The sequence below is a fragment of the Grampus griseus genome, assembly GCF_964374135.1.
Source record: "Grampus griseus genome assembly, chromosome: X".
Lineage (NCBI taxonomy): Eukaryota > Metazoa > Chordata > Mammalia > Artiodactyla > Delphinidae > Grampus > Grampus griseus.
In genome coordinates, this window is record NC_138999.1 from 7104499 (window position 1) to 7130283 (window position 25785).

Below are 25785 nucleotides of genomic sequence, written 5' to 3' on the forward strand. Positions count from 1 at the left end.
AACTAGACTCCAGCATAAAATAAAAGTTTAAAAACATAAAATAAAAAATAAGTAACTTACGCTTTTTTTGCAATGGGGCTGAAAAGATTTTATTTATTTTAAGATTGTGGTGGGATCCGCGTAATGTAAAGTTAACCATTTGAGTGTATGTGATTCAGTAACACTTAATACATTCACAGCATTAGGCATCCATCACCACCGTCTGGTTCCAGAAGATTTTCATCACCCCAAAAGGAGACCTTGTACCCCTTGAGTGGTCGCTCCTGAAGTGGGTTTATTATTTTTCTCCCCCCTCCCCCCTTTCCACTTCGCATTTTCCTTTTTTTAAAAATTATTTTTGGCTGCGTGGGTCTTCGTTGCTGCGCGCGGGCTTTCTCTAGTTGCAGAGAGCGGGGGCTACTCTTTGTTGCGGTGCGCGGGCTTCTTATCATGGGAGCTTCTCTTGTTGCGGAGCACGGGCTCTAGGCGCACGGGCTTCAGTAGTTGTGGCACGCAGGCTCAGTAGTTGTGGCTCGCGGGCTCTAGAGCGCAGGCTCCGTAGTTGTGGCGCACGGGCTTAGTTGCTCCGCGGCATGTGGGATCTTCCCGGACCAGGGCTCGAACCCGTGTCCCCTGCATCAAGGGCGGATTCTTAACCACTGTGCCACCAGGGAAGTCCCCGTGAAGTGGGTTTATTTTTAAGGTTCAATTTGAAGTGACGCCCTCTCTAGAGTTAGACCGCATCTTATACATGGCTGCCATCAGTCAGAGGTGAGGTGGACCCTTGGCTGTCAGAGTTGATTTCCTCGTACTCGGTGTGTTAAGTGGTGGTGAGACGCCTGCAGCTAGTCCCAGAAATCAGTTTTCTCATAAACTTTCTGAAGGTCCACATGTTGAAAATAAAAAACAATTGTTCTGCGATTTGCCTCTTAAGCAGCGTAAGGTGCATTAAAATATTTCCGAGTGGACGTGAAACATGCATGAAACCGAGGAGTCGGTGGATCCCCTCGGTCCCCCAGGCAGCCACCTGCTCTCCCCTGGCACTGTGGAGGTCGCATCACCTCCACCAGCAGCTGCAGTCAGAGGACAGGAAGGTGAAGGAGGAAGACAGTGGTGCGGGCAGTGGGAGGGCGCTAGCCGGGAAAGTGCATGGACTTGAGGTTTTCTCAGATGCAGCACTTGGAGCACGTGGGTTCCTGGAAAACGTGCCTGTTCTCTTTCGAGTTGAACCTTTTGTGTCTTTATTTCCATGTGAACTTAACATTCTTACCAGGATATCCTGGATGGTGTGCACGGTCGTGCCTGTGTGTGTGGGGAGCCCCACTGTCAGAGGTAATGAGGTTGCTGTCCCGTGCAGGGAGGAGAGAATGAGTCCAGGCTCACACGTGAACCCAGCTCTCCCGCCGAGGCGAGGGACAAGTCATCAGGGTGCCATGCCAGCAGAGCTCCAGGTCCTGTCTGTCCGGAGACGCGTGATGAGTCCTTTCGTGGCATCTGGGAACCCAGGGTAGCTGAACCCACGAGAAGCGGGGTGTCCGGAGCCACGAGAGGAAGAGTTCATTCCCAGCAAAGCCTTTCAAGTCACGTTGGCTTTATAGTTCTTTTCCCACGTCACTTGCAAATGTGTCGTGTGTTATGTAGTCTATGAGCCATAAAACTAAGGAAAATATATTTAGACACATTTAACAATACAATAAAAGGCCCCACGTTGCGTGATTCTGGTGCGTGTGTGCTGCCCAGAACAGGTCGATCCGTAGAGACAGAAGGGAGGTGGGTGGCTGACAGGAGTGAAGGCCCGAGGGAATGGCAGTCACTGCCAGGGAGTGTGGAGTTCTTGGCGGGTGAGGGAAGCGCTTTGGAATTAGATAGTGGTGATGGCTGCACAGCTCTGTGAGTTTACTGAAAGCTACTAAATCATACGCTTCCAAAGGCTGAATTTTAGGGTGTGCGAACTTCATCTCAATTTTTAAAATCTGGTCGGTGCTGAGAGTCCCCAAGAAGAAAAGGTTTTAAAATTTAAAACGAGGCCGCGCGTCACCCAGGTCTGAGAGTCGCGGCTCTAGCTCAGACTTGGCCAAGGATCAGATGGTGAGTACTTTGGGCTTTAAGGACCTCAGTGTTCCTGCTTGCGGACATCTCTGCCCTTGTAGCCCGGGAGCAGCCGTGGACAGTCCATGAAGAGGTGGGTGTGGCTGTGCTCCCATAAAACTGGACAGAGAAGGTTTGCCAGCCCTGGGATTTGACCAAGGGCCGTAAGAGATTGGCCTTCAGCGAGTGTGCTTCCCGGACGGGGAGGTGAGGCCTGCATGGCCGACTGTCTGGATGTTTGCAGAGAGGCTTCTCACGTGCTTCTCTGCAGCATGACGTCCGTTCCTCTTGCCATTTTCATTTTACTGGTCTCTCCGGCTTGGTTGACTTAACTGTGGCCCGTTCACGGCATGAGCGTGTGGGAGAGCGAAGGATGCTGTTAAGCACGGGCTCCTTGGTGATGCTCTGACTTGGAGCGCTGGCATCCTTGGACTGTAAGAGCTCAGTTCAGGCGAAGTGACTTGGGGAAGGGTTGAGGCTTCGCCAGGCTTGGCCCAGCGGCTATGAGGAGTTCTTGCGGCATTTCAGCGTGCCGGGGTGCTTATCGTGTTCCGTTCCCTTCTTATCTGTGGACTTCCTCGAGGACGTGAATGTACTGTATCAAGTAAAGGCGCATTTGTATTCAACTTGTTACAAGTATTTACGATGCACAGCCTTAACGACATGAACACAGCGTAGGCTTTGAGCACCTTGTACACCCTGATAATTACGCCTTGTTCTAGGAAACACGGATATATGAAAACCCAACGATAAAACTTAATATTATAAAAGTGCTCCCCCTTTACAAATTGTTCATAGAGGGTGTCCTTTAAAAATGGATTCCTAGAGCAAAAGCAGCACCCAGATCCTGGTTTCTAATACGCTTCTCCATGAGGAGGACGCAGGGATCCTTGGAGGAACGGCTGACGCTAGGGCTGGGGCAGAGGGTGTGTGCGGAACGAGTATGGAGTGTCTTGCGCCCTAAAAGTAAGGAAGTGTTCAAACAAACACAAAACCCTGTAACAGTGAGGCTATGCCAGAGGGACCACAGGGGTCCACTTAGAGGTAGGTATGACCAAAGCTGCAATGAAATAAAGTCGTGCAGGATTATAACCCAGCGTATAAAGTATCCCTGAGTCCACACTGATAGACGTAAATGATTGGGTATATTAATAAGTGGGGGAGAAGAGACAAATCTGTGCCGAAAAATTCCAGATCTCTGTAGATCCTCTGCCCTCAAGGGGGTGGGGCAGAGCCCTTCATTCCTGTAATATGGGCTCCATATGGTAACGTCGTTCCGCAGAGGGCAGGGTGAACAGGTGGGGTGAAAGTCACGTGACCGAGGAGAAGCGGATGCATGCCGTACCTGACCCTGCCAGCCGATGAGCAGACTGCTGTGTTGACGGCGTGATCCTTGGTATCGTATGGTAAGCAGGGCATTCACCTCTTGTGGCCTGCCCTCCACGTCCATAACTCCAGGGTAATCACGACAAAAACATCAGACGCATCCCAGTTGAGAGGCATTCTGCAAAATGCCGGCACGGTACTCCTCCAAACCGTGGAGGGCGTGGAAAACAAGGGCAGTCTGAGCTGTCGCTTAGGTGGGAGGAGCTGAAGCAGATGTGACAACTAAATGCAATGTGGTGTCCTGGCTGGGATCCTGGGACAGAAGGAGGCTATTAGGTGAGAGTGAAGGAAGTCTGAATAAAGTGTAGACTCCAGTTAATATGAATGTACCAAGATTGGGGTCACTAGTTATGGCGAAGGTACTCATGTCATGTGTAGACAGTAGGGGAAACTGGGGTGTAGGGTACATGGGAACATCCTCCTCTCGTTGCAATTTTTCTGTCAGTCTAAAACCATGTTAAAATAGAGTGTTGAGATGTTCCGAGTTACTCAGTTTGTAAACATCAGGAACGTACCTTTTGAGCAGTGAGTGGGTGAAATCACTGGCCAGCCGCCAGGCTCTTGCTGGATGCCTGTTACGTGGACGGCCTCACATTGTGCTCTGAGGCATAGACAGGTGTGGAGCTGGCCTGGGGTGGATGGTTGCCCTCTCTTAGTGATGGGATCCTGTACTTGGTAGAATAACACGTGGAGATGAAAACTAGTGCAAAGAATGTGGGACGTGGGGGGGGCAGACACAGGTTCAGATTCTTACTCTCGTTCTCCGTGTGATTGCATCAGGCCACCTAAGCCTGCTAATAACTTCCCTTCCCTGGATGATGGGATAGCCACACCAACCTTCCTTGCAGACTCACTTAAATGCCAAATGGGTGTCACACGAACGCAGCAGCGCAGTGCTTAAAATCAAGCAGGTGTGAAAAAATGGAAAAAGTCACTCTTGGTGAAATAGTGGTAACGTGGGAGATACTGCAAAGTAGCACGTGTTACTTGTTTAAATGAGGAAGAGTCGGAAGTAACCGCAGTGAATTTTGAAGACGTTGACTGAAGCAGGTGGTGAAAAGAGACAGTCCGTCCTGGAGGGTAAGTGCAGGACAGGGGGAGGGTCGGCGCTGTCCGTGTGGCTGTAGAGACCCTGGTGGGAGGGGCACTGCCTGCGTCAGGGGGCGGGAGCTGCCTGAGGAGGGGAGGTGGGGCGCGGGGACTTTCAATGCAGTTCATTGTGAAGTGTCAGGGTCAGCCTGTGACCCCTTTGTGGTCTGCAGCGAATGCCTTGTGCGCAGTGAAACCTCCGGAAACACTTTGTTAGTTGTTTGGGTTACGTTCCTCCTGAGTGTGTAATAAACCCCCAGATACGAAGGACGTAAAATAGGCTGTTGTTTGTTTTTGTTTTGTTTTGTTTTGTCTTAAACGTCATTGTTTCATCTGACTTAACGGCTGTGGGATTGAACCTTGGATTGCACACGTTATACGATGGTCCAGCACAGTTAAACAGGCAAAGCTGCGTAAAATTCGTGCAGAAGGCTTTTCTGCGGTTCCTTCTTTTAAATTACAAAGAGGAAGACACCCGTGCCTTTAGGGGTTTAAAAGGGCAAGGCTTTGGGGGTTTAGGCAGAGAAGCCTTGGGAACATTTCCCCCTGAGGTCAGGAGTCGTCAGGGAGGTCACAAGGGAGCCTTGAGTCCCGGGGTTGGGGGGGGGCGGGGCTGCGTGAACTTGACCGTCACGAGGCAGCGGGCACAGACAGGCAGGCAGACGCCGGGGCTGCCGCAGAGCGGGTCCGTGGGTCGCTGTGCTCACGGCGGGCGGAGAGCCGGTAAGAGAGCCTGGGTCCCCTCTCGGAGCACCTCCTGCAGGACAGGGATGCTTTCCTGCCGCCGTGGCTGTGTGCCAGGCTTTGCAGCGACTCGTGCCCCTTTTGTTGTGCTGTTTTGAAGAGCAGGTGGTCAGCTCACAGGGCGGTGTGAGGCCAGCGGGAGAGGTCTGCAGACACGCTCCTCACGTGTTGTTCTGCCTGAAAGTGAACGATAATGCAGATCGGCGTGCAGAGTCCACCTGAGCTCTGCCCGTGCGCACGTGTGTGTGTGGGCACGCAAGCCCGTGCTGTGTGTGTCTGTGTGTGTGTGTGCTTGTACACACGTGCGGTTTTGGTCGCCTGGGTTTCTGCCGTTGGCTGAAAGCGCGCTGGAGCTAGAAGGCAGTGCCCCTCTGGACTTGCTCTGGGCGGTGAGCTGGTGTGACTGGGAGCCCTTGGTATGTGGGGCGCGCTCCACGTGAGGTCTGCAGACCTGCCTTCCCTGCCGAAGGGTCCCCGAGGAGACCGGCGGGATGGCGCTAGCGTTTCACGAAGACCCTTCCTTGCTTTGCCTTTTCTTTTTCCGTAGCAGTGAGACATGAGCGTTCTCCCAACGGAGGCTTTGACTGTGGATGTAGAAAGGAAATGGTGAGTCAGCCACATCAGAATGAAAAAGGCAGGGAAATCAGGTGTGCGTGTTGAGTCCTGAAAAAGATGCTTGGTGGGTAAATTCACTCATCGCCTGCTGATGGCAATGAAAAAATGCAAATGGAGAAAATGGCACGGGGTGGTTCTGAGCATTTTGCAGCTTTTGCTCTGCAGTCGTGACAATTTAAAGGCAGCATTTCTTACGGGGTTTACTGTACATGTGCTGTGGGGTTTGGGGTGTTTTTTTTTTGCCTTTTATATTGTGATAAATAAAACAAGTTATTAATTTTGGCCATATTTCTAAACGACTGAAATTGTTTGGCTTCACTAAAGCAGGCTTCTGTGTGTGTGGCGGGAGTGTGCCATTTCCACAGGGAAACGGCAGCATGTGTGTGGTACACAGACGCTCACGCACAGTTCGGGTCTGCACTGACTGACTCACGTGGGTAGGAATCAATCTTGAAATGACTTAGTGGTCGTGCTTAGGTGGAATGTAAAGAGGCAGAGGGGTTTGAAGAAAGGTTTTCAGAAATCTACCTGACAGCATTCATAATGAAAGAACCTGCTGTCGTATACATTGTCTGAAGACTTACACAATGGAGGCATGGAAAATGATATTTTAACACGTCATAAGATAACTGAAGATTAGGGACAGGCTTGATGAATGGTTGACATATTTCTTTTCCTTGCAGAGCAGAATCTTTGAGGGCGTATATTATAAATATTTTTTATGATTATGTTGCAGAAAAGTATTTGATGGCTGGTAGGAAACTGGACGTCTCTGTGCAGCTTTTTGTCAAGCAGAATGGAAAAAACATTTCACACTTTCTCTCTCTGTCTCTCTCACACACATGCCCACAAACATATACCCCTTAGGGAAAAATATTTGCAGGGCTATTTTCATCCATGAATGCATGAACGAACAAAACACAGAAAAGCCATTAATAAAAGGAGTATTAGAAATCACCATGCATATTGGTGTTGACCATGCAGGGCAGGTAAGGCTTCTCCTGCCCAGCTGGGGTGACAGACAGCCCTAAATGTATGCTGATGGCTGCGTGTTTGGCGTGAACCGGCAGCTCCCCCAGCCACCTTTGGGTTTTGGAGGTTGAGGAAGCTGATACTTCATGTGGCCTGTAGAATGCATTTGCTTTACTCTCACTGCCTTGAATTCTTTGCCTCTTGTGTGCATTAAAATTTAGGAAGGTCTAGGTGGGGAAGCAGTAGAAACAAGAGGTGGTGTTTTGTGTCCACCGGATCGGCCCATCTCTCCCCGGTCAGCAGACACTCGTGTGTTCTGGCGGGCTTTCCCTCCAACAGGTTAGATAAGTCATTTCTGTGAGGCTTGTAGACATCCCTGGATGTCTGAAGAGATCCTAAAGTTACTTAGTTTTTCACCTTTGAAAAAAGACTTGCAGAATCCTTTGTATTCATTACTTAAGGTTCAGAAGGGCTTCTCGCCTGTATACCTTGGACCTCACAACATGGGTACCATGTTCATTTGACGATAAGCAAACTGGGGCTTCAGTAGCTGGATTCACACAGCTTCTGGGGCTTCAGTAACTGGACTCACACAGCTTCCTAATGGAGAGCCCTGCATGCAGTACGGCTGCTCTTTAATCTGGTGGGTTCCTGCTAAGTCCTGCCACCTCGGATGTTGGAAGGTTCTCCAGATGGGCACAGCCTGCATATAGACCTGTATAAGATGCCACACCTCTTCTGTTATTAGCTGTCACGTCCCAGGGCCAGTGCACCAACAGTGCAGTGAGAAGGGGTTCCAGTGTGGGTTTCCGGGGCAGTGGTGTAATACAAAGACTTCTTAACCAGGCTGAGAAACTGCGGACTCAGGTCCCAAGCCTGCGTGGACGTGACCTTCTGTTTCTTCATCCACGAAATAGGAAGTTTGGATGAAACGATTTCTGAGGACCCTTTCAGCTATCATCATTTTTGATTCTCGGGGAGAGAAGCCAGGGACTCAGATTCCCCCTAAATGACACATCCAGGCCAGTGGGTTGTATTGTTGTATTCATTTGCTACCAACATTCACGTGAGTGAAGACATATATGAGATACACACGTGTGTAGCATCTTTGAGATCCGTCTGTCAATAAATGAGCTCTGCAGCAGACTTGATTTTTCTGCCTGCAGGGGTTTCTTTTTTTTTTTTTTTTCTGCAGGGGTTTCTTGATGCCATGGCAGTGTCACTGACAGCACACCCACTTAGGTGTTCTGTGGTGAAGTCAGCTGCTACCAGACGAAGTTCTCCCAGGTACAGCTTACATACCACGTGTTATTTAATGACTTTGTTAAAAAGTCCAGCCAGTGGGCGCTTACACATATTTGGAGGCCATTAAAAATAGAATAACTAGGGGCTTCCCTGGTGGCGCAGTGGTTGAGAGTCCGCCTGCCGATGCAGGGGACACGGGTTCGTGCCCCGACCCGGGAAGATCCCACATGCCGCGGAGCGGCTGGGCCCGTGAGCCGTGGCCGCTGAGCCTGCGCGTCCGGAGCCTGTGCTCCGCAACGGGAGAGGCCAAAACAGTGAGGGGCCCGCGTACGGCAAAAAAAAAAACACAACAGAATAACTAGAAATTCTAGGAAGGTATTAAACATTTATACAGACACACACACCTGCAGATATATGTGTATACACCTGCATGTATATGTATAGACATGAGCATGCAAGTATGTGTATATATACACATGCGCACATAAATATGTATTATAGACATTTTATATAGGAATAAAGTAAATTTTCATGTACAGTATATATCTGAAGCCTATTGAGTAATCATTTCTAAATATGGTTCAGCTGAGTAACAATCATGCAATATTCTGAGATGGTATTTTCAAAATTTTGGGTCACGTGCATTGTGCTAAAAGGGCACGCTTAAAGCAGATGGTTTTCTCTTAATTTACGGAGATCCTATGCTATTCTAAGTATGTTTTAATCTCTTTTACCACAGAGTTTCCCAGAATTAAAAAATGGCTCCTTATTTCATAAGCTTGTTGTATGTTTTTGAGAGCTAGGATTTATGCTTATCTGTGGTTACAGCCTTCTAGGGTGTGTGGTATATAGTCTGTAATAACATTTCCTTCTTTAAATTCCGGAAAGCAGAATGAAGACATTAAAAATTGCCCTCAGCCTCACCGTCCAGAGAGACCGCTGTACCCACTTCGTGTCCTTTTTCAGCACAAATATTCATTGATACACATGGGATCACACCATACGTACTGTATATGAACAGCTTTTTCTCCCCTTGTACGTATGTGCTGCCTGGCATTCTAAGATGCGGTGGCCCAGTAGGAACACCATGGGCTTGTAGGGATGTTCCCAGTCTTTCACAGTGGGAAGTGATACCACAGCGGACTTATGTGGTGAAATACTTGTGCTCTTACACGGTCATTTCCTTAGGAGAACATTCTAGACATGGAATTGCCAGGCAGTCTTTTGGAAAATACCCCCAAGTTGCCCTCCATAAGGTGGGTCCCTTTCATAGCCCACCACCAACAGCCTAGGCCCGTCCTGCTTCTCCCGAAACCTTGTCCATGTTAGACATTTTTAAAATTCTGTGACCTGGTAGGCAAAACTATTTCATTTTTAACCAGCATTTCCTTGGTGACTAGTAAAGTTGAACTTCTTTGTGTGTTCATCGAGCCATTTGTGTTTTTTCTTGTGTGCATTACTGTTCACATTTTCTGTGTCTTACTGCTGACAGTGGGGCCTTCCTTGATCACTGTTCTTTACTTTGCAAATAGATGCCCGAGGTGTGTTGTGTGCTTTTCAAACACTAATGGTTGGTTAGGGTTAGATTTTTTTTTTTTTTATTGAAGTATAGTTGATTTACAGTGTTTTAGGTGTACAGCAAAGTGATTCAGTTATACGTGTATATGTATTCTTTTTCAGATTCTTTTCCATTATAGGTTATTACAAGATATTGAATATAGTTCCCTGTGCTGTACAGTAGGTCCTTGTTGTTTGTCTGTTTTATTTATAGCAGTGTGTATATGTTAATCCCAAACTCCTAATTTATTCCTCCCCTCCCTTTCCCCTTTGGTAACCATAAGTGTTTTTTCTATGTCTGTGAGTCCGCTTCTGTTTTGTAAGTAAGTTCGTTTGTATCATTTTTTAGATTGCACATATTAAGAGATGTCACATGGTATTTGTCTTTCTCTGTCTGACTTACTTAGTATGATAATCTCTAGGTCCATCCATGTTGCTGCAAATGGCAATATTTCATTCTTATTTATGGCTGAATAATATTCCAGTGAATATGTATACCCCACATCTTCTTTATCCATTCGTCTGTCGATGGGCATTTAGGTTGCTTCCATGCCTTGGCTGTTGTAAATAATGCTGCTGTGAACGCTGGGGTGCATGTGTCTTTTCGAATTAGAGTTTTCCTCTTTTCTGGACATATGCCCAGGAGTGGGATTGCTGAATCATATGGTAGCTCTTTCTTTCTTTCTTTCTTTTTTTTTTTTTTTCCGGCCACGCTGCATGGCTTGCAGGATCTTAGTTCCCTGACCAGGGATTGAACCTGGGCCGCCTGCAGTGGAAGCGCAGAGTCCAAACCACTGGACCGCCAGGGAATTCCCAGCAGCTGTATTTTTAATTTTTTAAGGAACCTCCACACTGTTCTCTGTAGTGGCTGCACCAACTTACATTCCCACCAACAGTGCAGGAGGGCTCCCTTTTCTCCACACCCTCTCCAGCATTTATTTTTGGAGACTTTTTGATGGTGGCCATGCTGACTGGTGTGGTTAGTTTTTTTTTTCAAACTGTACAAGTGTTTGGGGGTTTTTTTCTCCCTTAATTGGGGTATAGTTGCTTTACAATGTTGTGTTAGTTTCTGCTGTACAGCAAAGTAAATCAGCTATATGTGTACATATATCCCCTCTGTTTTGGATTTCCTTCCCATTTAGGTCACCACAGAGCATTGAGTTTCCTGTGCTATACAGCAGGTTCTCATTAATTATCTACTTCATACATAGTACTGTATATATGTCAATCCCAATCTCCCAATTCATCCCACCTCCCTTTCCCCCGCTTGGTGTCCGTACATTTGTTCTCTACTTCTGTGTCCCTGTTTCTGCTTTGCAAATAGGTTCATCTGTACCATTTTTATAGATTCCACATATATGCGTTAATATACGATATTTGTCTTTCTCTTTCTGACTTACTTCACTCTGTATGACAGTCTCTAGGTCCATCCACGTCTCTACAAATGACCCAATTTCATTCCTTTTTATGGCTAATATTCCATCGTATATATGTACCACATCTTCTTTATCCATTCATCTGTCAGTGGGCATTTAGGTTGCTTCCATGACCTGGCTATTGTAAAGAGTGCTTCAGTGAACATTGGGGTGCCGTGTATCTTTTCGAATTACGGTTTTCTCTAGATATACGCCCAGGAGTGGGATTGCTGGATCGTACAGTAGCTCTATTTTTAGTTTTTTAAGGAAACTCCATACTGTTCTCCATAGTGGCTGTATCAATTTGCATTCCCACCAACAGTGCAAGAGGGTTCCCTTTTCTCCACACCCTGTCCAGCATTTGTTATTTGTAGATATTTTGATGATGGCCATTCTGACCGGTGTGAGGTGATACCTCATTGTAGTTTTTATTTGCATTTCTCTAATAATTAGTGATGTTGCGCATCTTTTCATGTGCCTTTTGACCATCTGTATGTCTTCTTTGGAGAAATGTCTACTTAGGTCTTCCGCCTACTTTTTGATTGGGTTGTTCGTTTTTTTGATATTAAACTGCATGAGCTGTTTGTATATTTTGGAGATTAATCCCTTGTCGGTCACTTCGTTTGCAAAGATTTTATGTGGGTTGCAGATATTTTCTGTGGGTTGTTGGTCACTTTGTTTGCAAACCCATTCCGTGGGTTGTCTTTTCGTTTTGTTTCTGGTTTCCTTTGCTGTGCAAAAGCTTTCAAGTTTCATTAGGTCTCATTTGTTTACTTTTTTTATTTTCATTACTCTAGGAGATGGGTCAAAAAAGATCTTGCTGTGATTTCTGTCAAAGAGTATTCTTCCTGTGTTTTCCTCTAAGAGTTACATGGTGTCTGGCCTTACATTTAGGTCTTTAATCCATTTGGAGTTTATTTTTGTGTTTGGTGTCAGGGAGTGTTCTAATTTCATTCTTTTACATGTAGCTGTCCAGTTTTCCCAGCACCACTTATTGAAGAGGCTGTCTTTTCTCCATTGTATATCCTTGCCTCCTTTGTCATAGATTAGGTGACCATAGGTGCGTGTGTTTATCTCTGGGCTTTCTATCCTGTTCCGTTGATCTATATTTCTGTTTTTGTGCCAGTACCATACTGTCTTGATTACTGTAGGTTTGTAGTATAGGCTGAAGTCAGAGAGCCGTGATGGCCATTCTGACTGGTGTGGTTAGATTTTCTTTTAAACCATACGAGTGTTTTTAACTGTCACATCATCACCCTTGCCAGGTGGCTTTGTGCAGTCTGTTTGTATTCTGGTGGCTGCTGGCTCCTGGTGGCTGTGCACTCGTCTCAGTGTTTGCAGAAAGGGTGTCCACCCGGGGGTCTATGGGCTGAATCCCTTGTGAGGTGTAGACTGCCATCTGAAATACTTTGCAGTGCTTTGCAGAGAAGATAAAACTGCTTGGGAGAAGAACCCGCGGGTTTGATGAACGTCTAATGTGGTGATGCCGTGTGGAAGCAGGAGTCAAAAGATGGGCGCTGCAATCCTCGCTCAGGGGGTCGGGCGGGTCACTTAGGCTCGTGACATCAGTGAGGCGGGCATGCTGTGCTTTCTCGGGTGTGTGGAGCTCTGTAGGTGGAGGTTGGTACTAGATTTGTCTCCCCGAGAATAGAGACGTGCCCTCTTTCCCAATAACCCCCACTCACCGTCCTCCCTTTTTGCTCTGGGTGGCAGGAACCTCAGGGTCACATTTGAGGCACATATACCCTAATGACATTGGAGGCACATATACCCTAATCACATTGGAGGCACATATACCCTAATGACACTGGAGGCACATATAACCTAATGACATTGGAGGCACATATACCCTAATGACAAGCCTCTTTGTGATGCTTTCCCACCCTTATGCCTTTTCACTTTTTAAAAAGATATTATCTCTTGTTGGGATGTTTCTATGTTCATTTTAATGCTCCTGCTGTGTTTTCGTCTGATAAGTCACCTCAAAACATTTGCTCATTGAGGGTGTAAGTATGTTGAAATAAGGTAAATAGGTGTCGTAGAACTATAAACTAAACAGATTCAAAAGAGCCAAGGGCTTCTCAATAATCAGTTAATATTTTTGTGATGGTCATTGTTTTATGGAAAGATCAAGTTAGTTCGAATTGCCCTTAATGACCAAGTCACCCTAATGGAATCTGCCCGTTGGACTCGTGTCTGTAGCAGTCGGGGCAGCGTGGTGGTCATAAGCGGAGATGGAGCCGGGGCTGCCCACCTCTCAGGTAAGGTGAGGGGGCAACGTGAGTCCTCTCCCAGGCCCGTCAGCTCCGACACGCTGGACTCCTGAGGGTGTGGGTTGGTTTCCAGATCAGAAGAAGAAGTGCATTCTCAATGGACAGGTCTTTGGGTGACATCGTACAACATCTTACAGGTTACCGATTGTGTTCGTGTGGTTAGGTGCCCTGGAGCCTGCAAAGTCGTATCAGGTAGACAGAGCACCTCCCTTGAAGGCGCTTACCCTCTGCTGTAATGGAGAATAATACATAACAGATTACCACAGACCAGGTGACTTCAGCAATGGTCATTTATCTCTCACAGTCCAAGATCAAGGTGCTGGCCAGTTCAGTTCCTGGTGAGACCCCTTTCCTGGTGGGCAGACAGCCATCGTCCTGCTGTGTCCTCACATGGTGGAGAGCAGGGGCGTGGTGGGAAGCAAGCTCTCTTGTGTGTCTTCTTATACGGGCACTAATGCCACTCACGAGGGCTCCACCCTTACAACCTAATCATTTCCCAGCCATGTGATACCATCATGTTGGGGGTTAAGATTGAACATGAATTTTCAGGGGACACAAACATTCAGTCCATAACATAAGTGTAAATGGCTGTGATGTAGGGTAGTCAGAAGGCCCAAGAGAATCAGTCTGCCTGCTTTGACTTCCAGTCCTGTACCTTCCCTCCCTCCTCCTCCCCCTCCCCCCTCCCTCCCTCCCTCCCTCCCCCTTCTCCCCCCCACCTTCCTTCCTGTTACCTCACTGGGCCGTTGCTGAAACCTGCTTTGTGCCAGGCACTGTTAGGACCCGGGACACACAGGGTAGACAAGACAGAAGTGGGTGCTGTCAGTCTAGCCAAGAGGAGTGATATTAAATTAAAATAATACAGATGCGTCAAGTACAGTTTAGGGACAAACCCGTAGAGATTAAATCCTTATGGGGGTTCACGAGCAGAAAGGCTTGTCTTTGGCAATAGGCCGGGGACGCGCTTGATCGCAAAGAAGTTTCCCTTCACTTGGATCTTAAAGAATAGGAACGGTGTCCACGCGGCAGAGAAGGGAGCCCCAACCGTGTGGGGCGGGGAAGGGCCTTTGTCCGAAGTGTATGTGCAGGAACGGGGGTGACTGGCGAGTGGCAGGTGGTTTGGGGCGGACGTGAGGGAACCTGGCAGATCAAAGCGGGCAGGCTGGCCTTGAGTTGGGAGGGAGGGCGGGAAATTTTAGGGGGAGAGAATTAAGCATATCTGCCTTCCATGCTAACTGTAATTAAGATGTGTGCGTGTCTGTAAAATTGAAGAAGTAGAGGAGACAGGAGGATTGGACATGCCCGTCACCGGTCATCTATCACACAGGACGCTTGAACATTCCGGAAAAGTCACCGCGAGATGGCTTTGCTTTCAGAAAATGTAACTTGTGAATGTTGTAAATGGATTCACGCTCTAATGTGTTGAAATGGGGTGTTTCCCCCTTACAACTGCAATATGGTTTGACCTGTAGTTTGAATCCTTCACATCTGCTGCAGACAGTCGGCCATCTTTGCAGACAAGAGTGCTGAGTAACTTACAAGGATTTCAGGCAATGGCCGCCGTAGAGCGAAAGGAAACTTTCTTAGGCAGTGGGATTGTACTTAGGCTCGGTTGTGGTGGTGAACGCACAGCCCTGCACATTTACCCAAACTCGTCCACCGGGTACACCTCGAATCAGTGAATTTTATGGTATGTAATTGATACCTTGATAAAAGTGGGATGGGCTGTGGAGAAAAATGCAAGTGGAAATGTTATGGAATGTGAAAACCTCCTACATCCATAGCTACCTGTCTAGGAAATCAAACGTGCCTTTTTAAAACAGCGAAGTGGCTCAGAAGAGCATGTACCTGTAAGGGACAAGAATTAAGGTGAACCCAAATTCATACGTTGCTTGTTACCTAGGCCCTAACATTTTTAGCTTTTTCGTTTTCATCAACCGTAGATCACACTTAATAAAAAATGACACCGGCTAAATAAAAATGACACAACTTAGATGTTCCTAAAACTGTTACTAAGGTAAATGTCTGCCGTAATAAAATAGTATCTATCACGGCGACTGTCCAGACCTGATTTTTCTTCTAACTCTTATGACTTTGTTTTTGTCATTTTTGGTTATTATTGTGGGTTTTTTTGGCTGCTCTGTACAGCTTGCAGGATCTTAGTTCCCCAACTAGGGATTGAACCTGGAGCCGTGGCAGTGAAAGTGCAGAGTCCTAACCCCTGGGCCACCGCAGAATTCCCCCCCACCACCCTTTTTTGTGGACCGTCACGACTTTGAATGACAGTTTGTGGAGGTGCCCTTGGTTCACAGGTGGACGGTCACGAGGGACCATTGCTCCTACTAGCAGCTCAAAAGGAGGGGGGCGCAGAAAAGTAATTCAAATCGTTGTTTTAAAAAAAACTCCCCAGATGCTCCCCCATGTAATTGAAATCCCTTCCCTAGCATTCTTGTCATAGCCTGCAGAGTGCGTATCAAAGTGAGCACTGACATATGTTTGCATTTTGCAAAAATTACTGTCTTCCTTGATTTCTAGACCAGGGCTCAGCAAACTACAGCCCAAGCGCCCAATCCCCTGGGCCAGGGTTCGGGAAGCCTGTCCTGGTGCACGACTGTGGGTTGGTCCCTGCAGGCTTGGTACCAAGGGGTATCTCATCGTTTTGTTTTGGTTTTTTTCAGATGATGATGATCTAGTTGGGGAGAGACATGCCACGCCAAGGATGAAAACTTCAGGAGTAGCTTTTAATACCCAAAGTGGATAGAAAAGTGAGAGAGAAGGAAGTTGGGAAGGGAGGTCCCATAAAGCACAGCTTCCTAACACTGGCGTGACATCCAGATTGCCTGGGAGGTGTTCTGTCAGACACAGATTTGCAGGCAAGCATTTCCTCCCCGGTCCCTACCTCCATCTGCCCAGGCCTGGCTTTCTGATGGAGTAAGTCTGAGGAGAGCTTAGATTCGTGTGTCTAAAATCATCATCTGCATTCTTCAGAATAGTCTCGACAAGAATTGGAGGGGGGGTTGGTTTGAAGAAATAAGGTTGGCTGTGAATACAAGATGATTGTCGGATAATGGGGATTGCCTGTATATCCTCTCTCACATACTCAGTGGATATTTTCTTACCTAAAAAACTTTAGGACTTCCCTCGTGGCGCAGTGGTTTCAGAATCCACCTGCCGGGCAGGGGACATGGGTTTGATCCCTGGTCCGGGAAGATCCCACATGCCGCGGAGACACTAAGCCCGTGCGCCACAACTACTGAGCCTGCGCTCTAGAGCCCGAGAGCCACAACTGTTGAGTCCGCGTGCCACAACTACTGAAGCCCGTGTGCCTAGACCCCGTGCTCCGCAACAAGAGAAGCCACCGCGGTGAGAAGCCCGCGCACCGCAACAAAGAGTAGCCGCCGCCTACCGCAACTCAAGAAAGCCCGCATGCAGCAATGAAGACCCAGTGCAGCCATGCGTAGACAGATGGATAGATAGATAGCTTGCTTTAAAACCAAAAAATAAAACTAAAAATGTTGCCCGGCTCTCCGCAGTAAGGGCAGGGGTGGTTCTGGGTGGGAGGGAAGGGCAAGGGGTTGTGTATCTGCAGCATTCTAGTTTTTCTTTTTGGAAACTTTGGAAACGAGTATGGAAAGGGTAACTTTATTCCTGGGAGGGTAGTAAAGCCTCTGATGTTTGTTACAGTTTGCTCTGTTCTTTTCTGTGGGTTTGGGATACTTTGTTTTTGCGGTACGCGGGCCTCTCACTGCTGTGGCCTCTCCCGCTGCGGAGCACAGGCTCCGGACGCGCAGGCTCAGTGGCCATGGCTCACGGGCCCAGCCGCTCCGCGGCATGTGGGATCTTCCCGGACCGGGGCACGAACCCGTGTCCCCTGCATCGGCAGGCGGACTCTCAACCACTGCGCCACCAGGGAAGCCCTGGGATACTTTCTAATGTATCCACTTAGCTCTCTAGACAGCCTGGTCTACTGTCAAACAGGATACAGTGGTCTCCTATGGGCGTAGCAGGGGCTGTAGGGTCAAAGGCAGGTGGAGCTGCTTTTGAGTGCCTCCCCTGCCTGTGGCTTGCGTTTTGTTCCGCGCTTCAGGTGTCTTCTGGTCAGCTGTTGGTTGACCGGGGCTGAGCGTGTGGGACCGGCTTGGCTGCCTTTGTGTGCAGCTGAGCCGAGGGGTCTGAGTGCCCATCTGAAGAGGTAGCAGCTCCGCACTGGGACTGGGAGGTCACTGTGGATCCCTGAGGACCCTCTTCTGTCCTCCAGCTTCACAAGACAGATCGTGTCCCGCCTGATTGCCGAGTCAGCTTACGGCACACACTCACATTGTCACCTATGACAGGTGGCCCAGCGTTGCTGATGGCCAGCCCCGCCTCTCCAGACATCTTAATCCAATCAGTTTGGCCAGTTGTAAGAAAATTTCAGATCGGTGTCAGGCTTGCCCAAAAGACTGTGTGTAATGTATGTTTTTAGCAAAGCAAGTAAGAGAAAGGCAGAAGAAAACTTGGCTTAAAAAATCACATGAAAATAGCATTTTTATTCCGTTAGTCTATGGTGATATGATTCTGTTCTTCTGAAAAATAATTTTGCAACAGAAACCGGTCTGGAGCTTTGATTGGCAGAGGGGATTTGCCTGATTTCTGTCAAAGCAAAAACAAAACCTCCAAGGATCACATCTTGGGACGAAGAATGAAGGTCTCTAGCGACAGAAGTAAGAAAGGCCTGGAATGGATTCTCGAAGAAAACGTAGCGCTGGATACTTGAGGGGCTGTCCCAGGTGATCATCTCTGGACCCAGGTGTTCTCTGTTACTGGAAACCAGCCCCTCAAGAAATCAGTGCCTTTACACATTTGGTTTTGGATCATCTGTGAGTGGCGTCTTTTCATCTGTTCTTCCCACTTAACCACAAATGACATCAGTCTCTCTAATTCGAGTTCTTTCCTCTTACCATCCAAGTTCCTGCAAGCAAAAATAAAACCCAAAGGAAGCAGCAGACCTTTTTATCCATCTGTTAAGACACGGAAGGAGTAACATTTCATCTGGTTTTGTAAAGTAAGTGCTTTCCCCACATGGCATTAGAATCGCGGAAGGGAGAGCCTGCTTGGGGGCTGGTGCAGAGGAAGCTTCCCTGGAGAGGTTGCAGGGAAGAAATGACCGGGGACTTCCCCGGTGGTCCAGTGGTTAGGACTCTGCGCTCTCACTGCCGAGGGCCGGCGTTCAGTCCCTGGTCGGGGAACTAAGGTCCTACAAGCTGCGCCGTGCAGCCAAAAAAGAAAAGAAAAATGAGTAAGTGAAGCATGATTCAGGCTACCGTCTTCCCTGAAGGTGGTCCTCCAGGATACACACTGGGAGCTGAACTTGTGGACACGGCCCTCCTGCATGCCCTCCAGTGAGGGCATATCTGTGCATTCATTTGGTCAGTGTTGGTTTTGTGCCTGGAAACAGAGAGAAGGACAGTCGGACAGCCTGTGCCCTTGGGGGGCTCCCCATGTGGGAAATGCCAAGGAAAACTGGTGTCTCCTGGGAGAAGAGTGGTAACGCCGTCATTCCAGGGCATCCGTGCTGTTTGAACGGACTCTCATGTGTTTCTGTCCATTGGTGAATGGATTGGTTGGTCAGCTGGTTGACGGCCTCTCTTGGGTTCCCACGTCTTGCCCCCCATCTCATTGGGCTTGTATGGGGTGCCGTGTAGACAGACGAGCCTGCAGTTCCCCAAGGCGATGGGTGGCTGCTGGGGATTCCTTGTGGGACAGGAAGATCCCTGGCGACACCAGCGGCTCCTTCAGGAGACCTGCACATGGAACGGTGTGGGTGTCCCGTGTCCCCCCAGCCCCCTGGCCCTGTGCTAAGGCCTGGTGGTCCTCCGGCTTCAGACAACCTGAGTGGCGATGCCCGATACATCCCAACACGCCAGTGTCCCTGATCGTTAACAGACAGTTCGACACTTCACAAAATCACCGTGGTTCACACCCGCAGCCAACAGACGTGCGGTTTCTAGGAACCTCAGACTGTGACTCAGGTCCTTGGTGGAAGCATGTCTCTGTTGGAAGGCAGCCCCTCGGGTCTCACCAGCTGTCAGGCAATTTCACTCTGCAGACAGCGCAGGCCCCGGACCCTGGGTCTGCAGCACGTTCTCAAGCACACTTCTCGGAGCACCCAGCCGCCCGGTCCATGGCTGACCTTGGCGGTGTGCTGGCCATGTGTACAGTCTAAGTGGTGGTATCCGCTGGAAGTTCTGTCTCCCCCTCTCTGTTGTTGCAACGAGGCAGTTCCACTGCACGGAGTTCCGGTGGTGCCCTTCGTACCCACAGATGCCCCGGGGTGGGTGGGGGGCTGCCGCTGGGATGCCCTTCCCCGCTCGGGGGCCTGTGCTGTGCCGTGATGTGGGGAAAAGGTACACAGGGTGTCGGTATCGCGGGGACCTGCTCTGGGGTCTGCTCGGCCGCACGCCGGCCCCTTCCTGGTGGGTGCCAGGTGTAGCATCCGGCTGGTAGGAAGCCCCACTCCGGTCCTTCCACACCAGGGGCTTTGTCTGCCTCTGCCCCCGCCCGCAGCGACCCCATGTGGCCTGTGGTTCACCCGGGGAGGTTAGGGAATGAACCTCCGTGGGGGCACAGTCACTTGCCCGACGGCACATAGCTAGTAAGTGCTTCTGCGCCTGCAAGTGGGTGCCCGAGGGAGCCCCAGTCGGGCGTGGCCTAGTTCTCTCTAGCCGCCTCAGGCCCCAGAGCACGTTAGGAGGAACAGCCTCCAGCCGTAGCTGTGGGCACAAGTCACACTTGGCCGTGCGTCCTCTTCTGATCATTGATTCCAGAAGTACTTAGGAAGGGAGGGAAGGAGCCTGTGTGAGTTAAGTTGTCCAAAGAGTTGGAATTTTTCTCTCTTCTTTGGTGAGGATAATTGCTCACCCTGTTTACAGAGGTGTGCTAACTTAGTGATCCCAGGGAGATCCAGAAACACTTGCTTATGTTGGGAATGTTCACATGCAAGCTCATGTGAACCCTGCTGCCTGCATCTCCGAAAAAATGCGTCTTCCCTCCTTACCTTTCTGCCCGGGGACCGAAAGCCATGAATGCATTTGTGCATGTAACAGACGTCCAGGCCGTGGTGTGACCCAGTGCACGTAGCTAACGATGGCCCGCGAGGCCCTGGAGAAGAAAACCTGGCTCCCTGTCTCCGTCGAGGTGCTCACAGCCCCAGGGTGAGAGTGGAGACCAGTGAACAGTACAGTCATCAGAGAGAGTGACCAGCCCTGTGCTAGGGGCTACCCAGAGGCCAGGAGACCGCAGGGCTTGCGGAGCCGCGGGCCTGTGTGAGGGCAGGGCAGCTGTGCAGAAGATGGGGCGGCAGGGAGCAGAACACTGGCACCCGAGGACACAAGGAGCCCAGTGACGTCACGGGCTCGTCAGGAACAGATGGCATCTGGAAATAGAGCCGCTGCCTCTCAGGGATGCAGCCTGTGCTTAGACACAGGGCTGGCTGTCTCCACATCATGATCAGAAGTGGAGACTTGAGGGCTTCCCTGGTGGCGCAGTGGTTGAGAGTCCGCCTGCCGATGCAGGGGACACGGGTTCGTGCCCCGATCCAGGAGGATCCCACATGCCGCGGAGCGGCTGGGCCCGTGAGCCATGGCCGCTGAGCCTGCGCGTCCGGAGCCTGTGCTCCGCAACGGGAGAGGCCACAACAGTGAGAGACCCACGTACCAAAAAAAAAAAAAAAAGTGGAGATTTGAATCAGAGCAGTGTTGACGGGATTTCAAGAGCATTTGATACATAACTTATAATTGTTTTTTTTTTATTACATTTTTTGGGGCTGTTAACAGTGGTTTGTGTCCTCTCGCAGGGTGTTTGCACTACTGGGCAGTGTTGAAGGTGGCCTTTCCTGCGCTCTTCCCCCTTCAGATTAGCTGTGTTTCCCTCTGCAGTCCTGTCGCGGACCTTTCTCCTCCCCGTGTCCTTCACAGCGTCCAGTCGGCCTGCTGGGCTCCAGCCCCCAGAGGGGGCTGCGGGTCTGTGGAATCCTCAGCCGCTGAGAACCTGCCGGCCTGTCCTCCCTGCCCTGGGAGCTGCTGTCTCCTTGGTAACAGGTCCTGAGTGTGTTCCACAGGGGAATGAGCACCCGAAGCCGTATATCGCGGCTGCCTTTGCAGTTCTCCTTTGCGCTGCTGACTCCCCGCTCCTGGGTCCACCCTGGAGTGCGTGCAGGGAGATACTCAGTTGCTTACTCGCCCGTGCAGAGTCCTTAACTCATTGTATATTCTTGGTCTTTACGTCTGGATCTTGCTATCACCATTGACTGTGAAGATACAATAGAAGGGGATATACGTGCATATACACGGATACCACACAGACACGTGCGACACATGTGATATGTAAGCACACACACATTATCCATGTTATGTACAAACTAGTCACTTGGAACCTATTAGAAACACAGGTTGGAATATGACCCCAGTAGAACCCCAAATTCCCGCCTTTAGTCCTTTTTTCCTTTGTGAGCTGGATTTCCTGAATTCTTACCAGCTGGGACAGTAAGAACCAATTCATGCTTTTATGGCTTTCACTTTGCAAGTTCGGGAGGAAGCCAAGAAAAAATCAGGGGTGGAGGACAAACTTGGCCCAGAAATTGCCACGTGAAGTTAGATGTGGGGTGGGCCACAGAGGACTAAATGTGCTCCTCCAATGAGAAGTGGCCAGGCAGCCCTCACTTAGAGAGTGCCCTCAGGTCCTGCGAAGGCTGCGGCGCTAGTAAGGCAGGAAGGAGCCGGGGGCACCTGCTGACGACAGAAGGTCTTTTGCTCTGAGTCACTGTCCCACTCTCAGTGGGGCTTTGCTCCTACAGGTGTGACCTCTACCTTCTCTGGGTAGATCTTAGCGTGTCCTGTCTAAGGCACTTTGCAAATAGAGCTCCTTTTATTTTTATTTTTTAAATTTACTTTTGGCTGCATCGTGTCTTCGTTGCTGTGCGCGGCCTGTCTCTAGTTGTGGCGAGGCGGGGGGCGGGGCCTACTCTTGGTTGCAGTGTGCGGGCTTCTCATTGCCGTGGCTTCTCTTGTTGTGGAGCACGGGCTCTAGGCATGCGGACTTCAGTAGTTGTGGCACAGGGGCTTAGCTGCTCCGCGGCATATGGGATCTAACCGGACCAGGGCTTGAGCCCGTGTCCCCTGCATTGGCAGCCGGATTCTTAACCACTGCACCACCAGGGAAGTCCCTAGAGTTCCTTTTAAATTAACATATTAAATATGAACCCAGATGGCCCAAGACGCTTAGATTTTAGCAGTAAATTGTAGCTGATCTAATTCTCCGTTTTAATGAGGTGGTGGCTATTCATTTAATAGGTACCAGGTGCTTCCGTGTGGGTCTGTGGATGCTAGAGTTCAAGAGTTTTATAATAAGCAAAAAAGTTCAAGTGTTCCTCAACTCTTTGAAGTGAAAGATTGGGGAGGCGTTCATGAATTGTCATAAATTAGGTTTTACTGTCTTAAGAGGCACTATGGTTTCAATGGAAGGGAGGCACGAGGTTTGCTTTTCCGCGGCAGGCCAGATGAAGTAGTGTGTGACAGGGCATCTGAGCTGTGAGTCACACTTCTCCCACTGTTGTCCATTTGATGACGTCTAAATGCCATTCTGTCTTTTGTAACCAGACAGCTGCTGTGTATTGTTCTCTAAACCATCCATTACATTGTTTGGGTTATTTTGATAACTTCTAGTTTAATGTTGTCAACGAAAATAATCGAAAAACAATCTGTAACAGGAATAGAAAAGAGTTTTATCTGAGCCAAACTGAGGACTACAGCCCAGAGAAGCCTGCTTCCCAGAGTAGTCTGAGGAACTGCTCACAAGAAGCATGGCGTTCGGCACAGCTTTACGTCTTGTCAAAAACAAAGAACGTTAAACAAGTCAGGAATACATCGCTTCACAGTTTCAAAACAGACCAGCACGTACACAGCGAGTCAGTGTGGCCTTGGCACCTGGGAAAGGGAGTCTTAGCATTGAAGGAGCGCCCGCATGGGCTTTCCGGGAACAGAAGCATTTAGTCTTTATTTTTAACATGGACGTTCTTTACTTGTGGTCAGTGCGCCCTTTTCTTTAATAATTAATGCAGATGTACAGTGTATGTTTGCTAGGCCACAAACAGGCTGTTTAAGTTAGCATAAAATTCAAGTTAACTTATGTGTAAGCCGGAATGACTTTCCCAGACCTCAGTAAGTTAGCATTTCTTTCATCAATGTGTGCCCAGTACAGATTAAAAAAATAAAAATAAACAACACCTAACTTCCCCGAGCTGGGTTAATATTGTCTTAATTTGGAAGCAGAGAACAAACCTCTGCCCCTTTTAGGGTCCCAGCAGGTCTGGCTCTCTTCTGTCCTCCTGCAGATGCTGAGCCCTTGCAGCTGCTGTCTCTGGGCTGGAGGTAGTGCCAGTGGGGAGTGTGGCCCCAGCTGGCTGATGGGGGAAGGGAGGGGAGTTGGGGGTGGTCCATGGTCTACTCTCGACCAGCCATTGAACCTGGAAGGGACCTTTCTCCTGAGGACATAGCAAGAGAGACATGCAACGAGCAGTTGACTCTGAGTACAGCTGCCTGGATGGGGTTGGGACATCTGTAATGCCCAGGCCTGGTATCGTGTCCCGGGAGGAGGACACACGTCCAGGGCCCCAAGGGGTTGCCAGGGTGTGTGGGGAGGAGGTCTTCTATCCCACTTGTTTCGCAGTAGGTTACATCTCTTACTGGCACTTGTGCTCTACCTACTGGGTCTCTGATTGCTGCCCTTTTTAGGGTCTCCTTTAACAGCTCTGAGGGTGTCTTAACGGAGAACAGCTCTTCCTGTGAACGGAAAGGTCAGTCAGAGGCTCATTTTATTATTCAGTCAGGTCGGAAGAAAGTGTGTCAGCGAAAGCAGCAAAGGCGTGGCCGGCTGACTTGTTGCGAGTTTGATGGTTATTATAACGCCCACGAGCTGTAGCTTCGGCACAGCTATACGTGCATGTGGAGCATGCCTGCATGTGTTTTGCAGGTGTGTGTGTGTGTGCGCGCGCGCATGTAAGTACGTTTCAGGGAAAGAGAGAAATGGATACGGATGTGGAAATGGATGAGTATGGAAAGATCAGTGTCGCACTGCAGCTTCCAAAACGAAGCCTCTGTTTTTCTTCTATTTAACGACAGACTACTGATTTTAAAGTTTATCAGTTTACTTGCTGCCCGTCTTAGAAAGTTCCGTCCCTTTGTATATGGCAATTTCCCGAAATAAACCACGTGAAAATATTGTTGCAACATGAAGTAAACATTTCTGAATATCACAGTTTGAGGATTTCTACACACATTGTTTTTTTAAATGTTTGTGTGAATTATATTTTGCCCCCAAATTGCAGTCTGTGTGTACACGTGTGTGTGTCTGTAACGTGCGTACCTCCTGTCCTGTGGTATGACACGCCAGCGTACTGGCGAATGTCCAGTGTGGGTTTGGCGTTGATGCCTTGTGTTAGGAATCGCAGCGGGGACAGGCGCAGGCAAACGTATGTGGATTGAATTTCTTAACATGACTGAAGGAGGTTATGGAGACGTGGGTGTAGTCCTGTTTGGGGAGAAGATGTTAACTGGAACCGTTGGCTCATTTTTCTTCCCTTCTCCCCTAGACAAGCAGATGCCCCGTGTGCAGAAGACAGTCCAGGAGCGCAGCGGGACCCCCAGCAGCCGTCCCAGGTCTCTGAACCAGCTGGCTCCCGGGAAGCTCCCGAGGTGCCCCCGGAGGGCCGTGGCCGGGCGGGGACCCTTCCTTGCGATTACAGATACCCGGAGGAACGCGCGCCCGCGGACCGGCCTGCCGCCCCGCACGCCCGGGGGCAGGACCCCCGGCCCCTGAGCGCCGCCCCGCTCTCCCGGAGGCCCGCCCCACAGAGGCCGCCGCCGCCCAGGCGTGAGCCCAGGCCCTTGGCGGGCGCACCTGCGCCTGCTCACCTGGGCGCGCCCGGCAGGCCCCGCCCCCTGGCCCCGGAGGTGTGCTCGTGCTCGGACCGCCCGGCCCTCGCCCGCTGCAGCCCCGGCGCCTCGGCGGAGAAACCGAGTGCCGCCCGGCCCGCGGCAGATGGCCCGCGGGCTGCGGGGGAGCCGGCCGGGCAGCATGTAGACGAGCGCGCAGGCTGGCCCCGGCGGGAGGCGCCGCTCCTTTCCAAGTTCCGGCCCTTGCAGACCTCCGCCATGGAGACCTCGCGCTCCCCGTCGCCTCAGTTCGCGCCGCAGAAGCTGACGGACAAACCCCCGCTCGTCCAGGATGATAATTCCACCAGGTACTGTCTCTGGACGGCGGCCTGAGGCCTTCTTCCCCTCTGCCGGCCCCCTTCCACCGTGGGAGGCTTTCAGCGCTCTTTTCCTGGGTGGTGAACCACTGCCGCCTTGCTCCCGGCTCCCCGTCCTGGAGTTTAAGTGGGTCCT

The 25785-nt window shown here is 49.8% G+C and overlaps 2 protein-coding genes across 3 annotated transcripts in view; both read left to right on the forward strand.

The window, feature by feature from the left end:
* SHROOM2 (shroom family member 2) overlaps positions 1–25785 on the forward strand; it is a gene marked incomplete at its 5' end in the record, with an annotated part of 133117 nt that overhangs the window by 93731 nt on the left and 13601 nt on the right. Inside the window, one exon of one of the 2 annotated variants that reach the window (XM_082680593.1) lies at positions 24990–25640. In XM_082680593.1, the coding sequence (XP_082536719.1) occupies positions 24990–25640 (651 nt within the window). Of the gene's footprint in view, positions 1–24989; positions 25641–25785 lie in introns of those variants that run through there. The other variant, XM_082680594.1, reaches the window with a different exon arrangement.
* The window catches only part of CLCN4 (chloride voltage-gated channel 4), a 456505-nt gene that overhangs the window by 77122 nt on the left and 353598 nt on the right, over positions 1–25785 (forward strand). The gene's annotated exons all lie outside the window — the stretch shown is intronic.